This window comes from Myiozetetes cayanensis, unplaced genomic scaffold (assembly GCF_022539395.1).
Source record: "Myiozetetes cayanensis isolate MyiCay16 unplaced genomic scaffold, myiCay2020 scf26, whole genome shotgun sequence".
NCBI classification, from domain to species: domain Eukaryota; kingdom Metazoa; phylum Chordata; class Aves; order Passeriformes; family Tyrannidae; genus Myiozetetes; species Myiozetetes cayanensis.
In genome coordinates this window covers 6,397,848-6,407,375 of record NW_026087477.1, presented here as the reverse complement: position 1 = coordinate 6,407,375, position 9,528 = coordinate 6,397,848, and the positions used below count along the sequence as shown (strand labels likewise).

At 58.5% G+C, this 9,528-nt stretch overlaps 1 protein-coding gene across 5 annotated transcripts in view; it reads right to left on the bottom strand.

The window, feature by feature from the left end:
- Nucleotides 1-7,254: 7,254 nt before the first annotated feature.
- Nucleotides 7,255-9,528, bottom strand: part of MAST3 (microtubule associated serine/threonine kinase 3) — a 28,500-nt gene continuing 26,226 nt past the window's right edge. For all 5 annotated transcript variants that reach the window (XM_050321359.1, XM_050321362.1, XM_050321360.1 and 2 more), the window contains one exon: nucleotides 7,255-9,452. In XM_050321359.1, coding sequence (XP_050177316.1) covers nucleotides 8,437-9,452 — 1,016 coding nt within the window. In that variant the 3' untranslated portion in view covers nucleotides 7,255-8,436. The remainder of the gene's footprint in view (nucleotides 9,453-9,528) is intronic.

Sequence of the window (9,528 nt, the reverse complement as noted above, 5' to 3'; positions counted from 1 at the left end):
ACCCTCCTGATACGCCAACATTCAAACTAGGGGTTCACCTGAGAGAGGCAGGACTCGTTTCTCTCCTACCTACCAGTTGATGCTGAGCCCTGAATCCAACCAGAACATGCTAATCCCGATTTCCACTCCCAAAAGCAAGCAAGGAGCCAGTGGCTGCAGGCAGGAATGCCACCTCCTCTCTGCTACAGCCAAGCACCAGCTCTGCATCTTAAAGAGGTTCACTCCTGCTTCTTCAGCTTACCCTCCTCGAAGCACTTATGCAAACAAGGAGACAAGGAGTGAGACAAAACAGCCTTTATGCAGGATAACTTTCGCATACAGAAAAGGATGACCCTGCACCCACCAGCTGCAGGCCCTGAATAGGAGCAGAACAAACAGATTTAACCTTTCCTTGTAAAATCCATTAAATTTCACAGTTCACCTTTATATCCCGCCACGAAATCCCCCACAAAGGCATCTTCTGAAGGGAGCTGCCCACAAATGTAGGTTAACCAAGCTTTCAGCGAAAGGCTTTTGAGATGTGCTGCCATTCCCACAGAGGCAGCACTTCAAAGCTTTGCTCTGAGCTAAAAGTCAATTTTTGAACTTTTCAAAAGCACCAACAGCATCAAGTGCAGGCACGGGTTCCTTTTGCAGGGATGGAGGCGAGAGGAGTTAAAATAATCTTTAGATGCCTTCAAGTCTGCTTAGAGCTCCTAACTGCCTTTCAGCTATTCAGAGAGAAATTGAATACGCTGCCTGCCGTGCCCAGAAATCCACCAAAAAGAATAAACCTGGGTTATAACATGTTGTCGAAGAGATGTACGAGCTGGGGCATTCCCATCAGCCAGGCACGTCCTCTTTTCCCATCCCTTCCCGGCTGCACAGGCCAGTTTTCCACCTCCCCCAGGCAAATCCCAGCATTCTGGACCTACAAGGCACCAGGGCAGCCAGAAACCAGCCTTCCCAGGGACACCCTGGGCCCGCTGAAACGCTGCAGGTCCTGCTAACAGCTTGAAGTTGCTTTGGCCCAGAAACCACCAAACCCAGCTCAAAACTCTTGAGTCTCATCTGAAAACTATTAGCGAGCAGGAAGGCTCTTCTCAGGGCTGTGGGAGCTGGGGCAGAGAGGGAGGGGAGGAGGCAAAGGGAGCCAGGACAGCCTTCCCAGCGGGGTCAGTGCACAACCAAGCACGGCACGAGGCCAAGGCTGCTCCGACCGCAGGTTGGACTCTGCCGAGAGGCACCAACGGTGGTGATCTGCAGGATTTCAAAATAACCCTTCTGGGCCAGCAGCACGTTACAGTTCAGATCAGCTACGAAGCCTTTTTCCCCTGCCGTGTGCGGTGTCACCCCGCACGTGCCAACACACCTGCACGTGCCACCAACCCCTGCACGTGCTGCCACAAACTCTGCAGATCGGGGTAAGTCCCCTGAGAGGAGCCAGCTCCGCCTCTCCACAGCCAGGCTCTCCAGCCTGGCACCAGGCTGAGGGCTCCTTCCCTCGACAAGGACAAAAGGCACAAAAAGGCCATGGCACAGGAAACCTGCGCAGCAGCCAGAGCCTGCACCGCCTGCCTGAGCTCGGGCAGGAGTCCCAGCCAGGCTGTCTTTGCCATGAATGAACAGGCGCTGCCTGCGGGGAGGTGAGGCACTTGCGGCCAGAGGCGGGTGGGGAACAGGATTAAGCCTGATCCAGGTTGCTGGAGAGCTTCTCCAGAGCTCCAGGAGCAACACCACGGCTGCAAGTTTCACGGAGAGCTCCTGGGGAGGTCCCTCGTGTTCCTAGGGGAAGCGGCACATCCCAGCGCGGCTGCCGTGAGAGCCACCACCATGCTGGGATTCAGCTGCAGCAGGGCCTGCATTTCCCCAAGCCAACCAAGCCCCAGCCAGGAAAATATTACTTCATAATCCAGAGCATAAAGAGAGATTTATGGCCAGGCTTACTGGCTGCCCCTCTGAACGCTGCCTGTCGAGGAGTCGCAGCGCCGCGGGCACCGTCTGAGTGCCAAGGGCCTGAGCGGGAACGGCGCCGGCAGCTCCCGCTCCTCCCGGAGAGGACAGACCCCAGAAGGCACCCAGAGGCAGCAGAGCCCAAACCCAGCGGGGTCGATGCTCCCCCCCAGCTCCCGCCCGCAGATCCCAGCCCCGACTCCCGGCGCCTCCGACGAGCCGGTGCTGCCGAAGAGGCTGGAAGGACCGAAATGCTCAGCCCTGGCAAACTCGTTCAGTAGCTTTTAAAAGCAGATCTGCGTGCAGGGGTGGGAAGAGGAGAGTGACTCGGGAGCACCGAGTGTCTCCAAAGAGCAGGTCCCGCAGCTTCTTCCAACCGACTCCTTCCACAGCCTTGCTCCCTGGGGTGGGAAAGCAGAGGGAGTTCTGTGCCACCCTGCTCCCCGCCCAGCGGGTCACTGGGCACGTGAAACAACCCACAGAACTTAAAGCCAGGCTGGTCCTGGAGCGGTCTCACCTGCCTTCCCCACGCTCAGCCCACGTGGGCATCGAGCGCTCCGCGAGGAGCCCCCCAAGAAATCCGAATCCACGTGGTTAATCCGGTACCATCCTCTCCAGGGGGAACAGTTGTCCTCTGCCCTGCCACGGACCCAGCGAGCGGCTTCCTTGGCCGAGCCAACGGCCTGGATAGCTCTGCACCCTCGGAGCCGACCGAGCCCGCGCGTCTCCGTGGATCGGGAACGCACCTCCCAAAGCCCTGGAACAGCTCCGTGCAGGGAAGGCAGGGCCGAGAGGCCGGGACACGCACGAGCCTGTCGGCTGCAAGCACACCTCGGAGCAGGGGAGAGGGAGCAGCCTGCCAAAAGATTTCGCCTGGGCCCAGCTCCAGGTTTGCTCAGCTCTCGGAGAAGAACCTCATGTGTCTGTGCTGGCAAGCACTTGCTTAAGGCTGCTCTGCAAATCCCATGCATCAGACAGCTAAATACCTTTGGTAAATCTATCTCAGCGCCCAGAAACAATCCCCCGATTCATTAGCTGCTGTCAATACTTTCTTTGTTTAATGCATCGGTTTGAAACAAAAAACACATTACGAGCCTTTTTGTGTGTGCCCAGCGCATAAATAAAAGCATCTTAGCGTTTTAAATGTGGTTCCTGTGCTTTTTCACCCAGTTCCAAACGCGGCTCGAAGTGCAGCTTGAGTTGAAGTGAGACTGAGCGTTGCTTTCCCTCCAGCGAGGGGAAAGAATGCCTAAAAATATTTAAAAGAAGAATATGCCTACACCAATCTACACGGCCCCAAAACCTCCCCAAGTTACAGCAGATCCTCAGCGAGCAAAACAAACAGCAAATCAGGTTTTGAACTGCACGTTGCAGACAATAAAAGTAAACTTTTCCTTCAATAAAAAGAGAAAACAGGACAATGCCAAGATAAAAATGGACACTCCTGCTATCGTGACATCTGCTGCTGCATCACATCCTCCTGATTTACATAGCCAGGGCAGCTCCTGCCCACGGCCACGAGCTGCCCTTTCCCAGGGACACAGCATTTTCTGCTCACGCTTGAGTTTCATTAAGCATTTTGCTTTGTTCACCAAAGCCCAAGGAAGTGAAGGAATATCTGGAACATTTCAGGGAAAAGGTCAATGTCATGGTTAGCAGGGATCTGAGGAGCTGGATAAATCCCTGCCTTGGGATGACTGATACCTTTCTCGCTTTTGGGAGATGCCTGGAGGTCCCAGTGAGCTCCTCAAAGGCTGGAGCACCTCAGGTATTGTGCACAACGACTCCAAAACTTCTCATACTGTCCAGAGGCTTCTGACACCCAACTTTTTTGCTTCAGCTGAAGCTCATCCTCTCTTAACCACCTTAGAAACTTTCTCCTCCTTCCTTCAAGAGCTTTTTATTTGGCCAGAGACTTCTACATTCCAGCAGTGAGCAGAGAAGGACCCAGTGCCCTACACCAGCTCCACCACCTCACTCCAGGCTGCCTTTACCCAAGCAGCAAGAACACATTAATTCCATTTTCGGAGCACTCATGGAGCTGGGTTTAGGGATATATAAACCCAGGAGCTGTATTTTGGCTCCTTCCCTCAAAAATTACAGTTCTAAAAAAAAACTGAGTACATGAAAAAAAAAAAAATCCAACTGTTCTCTCTCTAACTTATCTGCTTAAAATCACATTCCCCAGGGTATTTGGAATTTATATGATTTATTAGCAGCCCTGCACAGCTCAGCAATCACATGAAGTATCCAAGAGGCAAGAAGCACCCACATTAGCAGGCCAGCACTATTTGGGTGTCGGTGAGAGAGCTGAGACCTTTCAGCTTGAGAAACCCCCCGTCCCCTTCCTCTGTTTGCTTTTTATCTTCCATTACTCAGCCGCTCCAGCTCCGAGCCCCAGCTCCAGAGATTCTCAAGGGACTTAAAAAGAGCCCTCAATATTATAAATACTCTTTTTTTCATTGTAAACACACCCCGGCACCCGGCGCTCTGACACGGCTCCAAACTGGCTCCGAACAAACCGCTCTGCTCCTCGCCACATTCCAGATGAATTTCCAGCGCTCTCCCTTCCAAACCCAGAGCTTTTGTCCAGCGAGACCCAACTGCGGGCAGGAAAGGATTTTCCTGTGTGCCTAAACCCTCGTTGCACCGAGTCAAAAGCAGAGGGTTTTGGGGCAGCGGCCCAAGGTCGGGAGGGATGGATCCGTGCCACGAACCGCAGGGGCAAATGGAAGCACGATCTGCCCACGTCAAAGGGAGTCACCAAAGAAACCAAACCATGCCTTGGACTTTCCCACATGGTGGATGACTAGAGCAGAGGCCAATCCAGCCTCGGGGACACACCAGCCCTTGGCAGGGCGGGGGAATGGCCAGGAAAGCAGTGATTTAGGCTATATTTACTCAGCTGTCTCCATTCCCTGCTCTCACAGAGAAAGTCACAGGGCCAGTTCCCCAGTGGCTCCGAGAGCTGCTTGGGAAATCAAAGCTGCACATTAATGGGAGGAGAGGCAGCCGTGGCTCCACCAAAAGGCAACACTGGGGCTGCTCCAGCTCCTGCAGATCCCATTTTAGATAGTTTTCAACCCTGGTTTTATTTCCCACTGAGCACAGATCCTCCAGTTTGGGAGGTGCTGGAATCGTCCTCCTCGAGGGGCTGAGAAACACCAACAGAGGGAGAAGAAATGCAGTGACCAACCTCCCTGGGGACAGTGGGATGGCTCATCCCAGAGCCAGGGTTTGGGGGCAACTGTGTCAAGAGAGAGCAAAGCCTCCCCCAAGGCTGAACTCTGGCACATCCAGCCAGGCAGGGGCACCAGCTCTAGCCCGGGGTCTGCTGGTGCTGTGGGGCAGGGGGAGAACAGGCTGACCCCCACAGGCTGCCCCCCAAAGATCTCTGGCTCTGCCACCCCAAAAGGGTGCCCAGGACCCCCAGAAAGGGGGGAAATGTACCCTGCTGAGGCGGATCCCTAAACTGGCACCACTGCGGGGGGAATGGCACAGGGGAAGCCGTGATGGCACTGCTGGGATGGAGACAGCCCGGGGAAATTTGGGGGGAGGGGAACAGCCCCTTCACAGGGAGGGGAAAAGAACAGCCGGGGGGGGATCAGTGGGGGTACAGCCCCTGCACGGGGAGGGGAAAAGGACAGCCCGGGGGATCAGTGGGGGCACAGCCCCTGCACGGGGAAGGGAAAAGGACAGCCCGGGGGATCAGTGGGGGCACAGCCCCTGCACGGGGAGGGAGCAGGGACAGCCCGAGGGGGGTCAGGGGACACAGCCCCGGAGCGGGCAGGGGGCAGGGACAGGCTCGGGGGTGTCGCGGCCCGGGGGTGTCCCTGCCCTGGCAGCGGGACACGGCGTGCTGGCACCTCCCGCATGTCTGGGCACATCCCCGAGGCCGCGCCAGCACGGACAGAGCCCCGGCCCGGGGCCCACCCCGGGGGTCCCCGCCAGGCCCCGGGGGCGCCTCACGCTGAGGGCGGGCCAGGCACCGTCCCTGGCTCCGATTCCGGCCCTCACCCCGATCTCCCCTGTCCCGATCCCCCCGTCCCGGCCCCGTTCCCACCTCTCCGCCGGCCCCATCCGCCGCCGCCCGGCTCCAGCCCCGCTCTGCCGCCTCCGGCCCGGCCCAGCCTGGGACAGGCCCGAGCGCCGCCGGAACGGCCCGAACCCGCCCCGGAAACAGCCGAGCGAGGACGGAACGGTCCGAACACACCCCGGAAACAGCCGAGCGAGCACGGAACGGCCCGAAGGGGAGGCCCCGCCCCCATCCGCCGCTCGCCCGCCGCCGGGGCCCCTCCCCGCGCACGCGCCGCTCCGGAAAGAGCCGAAGGGGGCCCGAAGGGAGTGCGCGGCGGCGCCCCCTGGTGGTGGAACGGGACAGCGGGGAGGGCACCGCGCCGGGATAGAAGGGGATAGCACTGGGATAAAACCGGGATAACACCGGAATAGCACCGGGACAGAACCGAGATAACACTGGGGTAGCACCGCGATATAACCGGGATAACACCGGGATTGCAGCGGGCACTGGGATAGAACCGGGATTGGACTGGGATAACACCGGGATTGGACTGGGATAGCACTGGTATAGCACCAGGATTATACTGGGATCGGACCAGGATGGCAGAGAGATAGCATCAGGATTGTACTGGGATAGCACTGGGATTACACCAGGACTGGACTGGGATTCCACCGGGAGAGCACTGGAATTGCACCAGGATGGCACCGGGACTGTACCGGGTCATGGGGCAAAGCCCCGGGCACCGCTCATGGGGCACGGCACCGGGACCGTGCCCGGCACTGGGATTACACTGGGAATGGGGCACAGCGCAAAGCACCGGGACTGCTCTGGGCACCGGGCATGGGACACAGGCACGGGCGTGGGGCACCGCGCACGGCACCGGGCACTACACCGGGCACAGGGCACAGACCTGGGGACAGGGCTTGGCGCCAAGCACGGGGCACCGCACTAACCCTAACCCTAACCCTTGCCACCACCCCCCGGAACGGGCACTCCCTGCCCGGCCACGCTCCAGTGCCAGCGCTGCCCATCCCACCCCCGGCTCTCCACACCACACTCAGCGCCAGGGACGATTTTAATCCAACATAAAACTTGCCGAAGGTACGAACAGAGCCGGGCACTGGGCAGGAGGACGCGGTTCCCCTTGGCTTTTGAGACATTTTCCATCAAAAATTCCTTTTGGTGCACAGCCAAACCCCCTTCCCCTTGGCAGGGGGTGCCTGGTTTGTCCCCAAAACCCCGCTGCCTTCCCGAGACCTTCACACAGACAGTGGAGGAAAGAAGCAAAGGAAACACGGAGCAGCTCTGGCGGCTCGGTTTTTTTTTGGGGGGGGGGTGGTTAACGGCACCAGTTTAAAGGGAGAAGCGGGATACGGAGCCTGGTACAAACCACACGTGCACAAAATAACCCCAACACACAGCCCAAAAACCCACCAGGGCCACGGTGGTGCCTGGTGGGGGAAAGCCGGAACATGCATTAACAAATGGGAACGTTTATATCCTAGAAAATGGTAGAAATAGGGGGGGAAATGCTGGGCTGAGCCGTAGTTTGTTGAATAGAACAACAAAGGGGGGGGGGGGAACAAGGGGGTAAAATTCCCAAATTGCAGGTGCTCACTGGGTTGGGGTGGATTTGTTTTAAAAAACAAGGAGAAGTTGGGATTTTATGGGTGTCTATGCACTGACCAACCAACAGCACAGGATTTGGGGGCAGAGAAAGAGCAAAATCTGACCCTAGAAATCCCAGTAATATTCACATCCAGTTGCTGACCCTGTGGCGATGTCTCTCTTTTTCTCCCCCTGGAAGGGCCAATGGAGCCTGGTGACTCCAAAAGGCTCCAATAAAATAATCAAACCCTTTACATCCACTATACACTTATAAAATGACCCATATGTTCATCATCTTATGATCCATATGCAAATAAAATCCCCCCTCTGCATCCCAGCCCGGAGCGCCAGCATTTGGGGGATGTTGCTGTAGGCTTGGGGTTTAATTTTGAATGTTAGAATTTGTGTTTCTTAGGACATTTGGGGCGTTTCCAGCTAAAACTGAAGTTAGAAAGTAGGGAAAAGCGAGTGGGGTCTTTGCAATGTTAGAAAACAGCGTGCCATCCATCTGGAAGCTGGGAGACACACGGAAAAGGCTGGGACTCCCAGAGCTGGGTTGGACCCTGTGACGGCCCTGCACTGCCCGCTTAGCTTATAAAAAGTAATAAATTAATTAAGGAATATTTGCATCGAGTCCTTTCTGTACACAGAGGGTGGGGCCGCCGCCGGGAAAGCTCCTGCGTCTCTATAAAAATATGAGCATCTCTCGGGGAGTACAAAAAGCCTTCACAGGGGGGCGAAAGGGCCCAGCCAGCGCCAGCGTCCAGAGTGGCTCCGGGGACGTTTCTCTCATGGATATGCTGCGTGGGACGGAGCTTTTCGGGGACGTGGTGGGGTGCCCCAGGGAGCCTGAACCACCCCTGCTGCCAGCGTGGGGCTCATGTGTGCTTGGCCCCGCTCCACGTGCCACGCCGGGGCGTGGGGAGATGAGCCCCCGGCAGCTCCTGGCCCCGTGCCGGCGCTTCCCGGTGGCCCACTGATCCCTCCCCAGAGTTCCGGCGCTGCTGGGAGCCACGGTCCCGGTGCTCACACCCGTTCCACCACGGCAGGGGGATGCTGCCGTCCGGCTGCTCGGCGCTGCCGATGGGGTAGGAGCCCTGGCATTCCCACTCAGGCACCGCCGGCTCCTGCTCGTCGCTCTCGGAGCCCTGCACCGCGATCTGCGGCACCGGGCTGGGCTTCAGCCTCGGCTGCGGCTCCGCGCCCTGCGGGGTCGTGCCCGACCCATCTTCGCTCTTCCCGCTGTCTTCGCCTCCCGGCGCCGTCTCCGGCTCGTCAAAGCTCACTTCTTGGACCGCCTCTTGCTTCTTGAAGGAGTCCCTGCGCTCGGAGAGGTTCAGGCGCCGCATGACCACCATCTCCTGGTCCCGGTCGTGCCTGTCCCCGAGCCGGGAGCTGGCGGGGTGGTAACCGTGCTCCCCTGGGTAGGGCAGCGCTTCTCCCTCCCCGATGGCCTCCACGTCCATGGGGGAGATCTCCAGCCCCAGCTTGCGGCCGCCGCAGCTCTTCTTCTCGGCCAGGATGGTGACGATCTTCTCGGCCGACTGGACGCGCTTGAGGAGGGGGGAGCGGGGGCAGTCGGCGCTGCGGGGCCGGGAGCTCTGCCGGACGATGGTGGGGGGCGACAGGGTCTTGCCCTGGAAGGAGTGGGGGGTTTTGGGGAAGCCGGGGAGCGGAGAGGGGGAGCGCTGTGGGGAAGGCGGGCGCTGGGAGGAGGAAGGGGTGCAGGCGAGGGGCGAGGGGGGGATGCTGCTGGTGGATTTGCGGCGTCCCACTTTGTAGCGCTGCCCGCCCAGTTTGGGGGCCAGCCCGTGCAGGGAGCTGGGGCGCACGTGGCCGGCGGGCGACGTCGGGGTGCTGGAGGAGGGAGAGGTGCTCTGCGGGGACACAGCGTCTGCCACACAAAGAGAAACAGCGGGTTGCTGTAGGGATGGAGGGAGGGACACACGGCATCCCTGAGGGACACACGG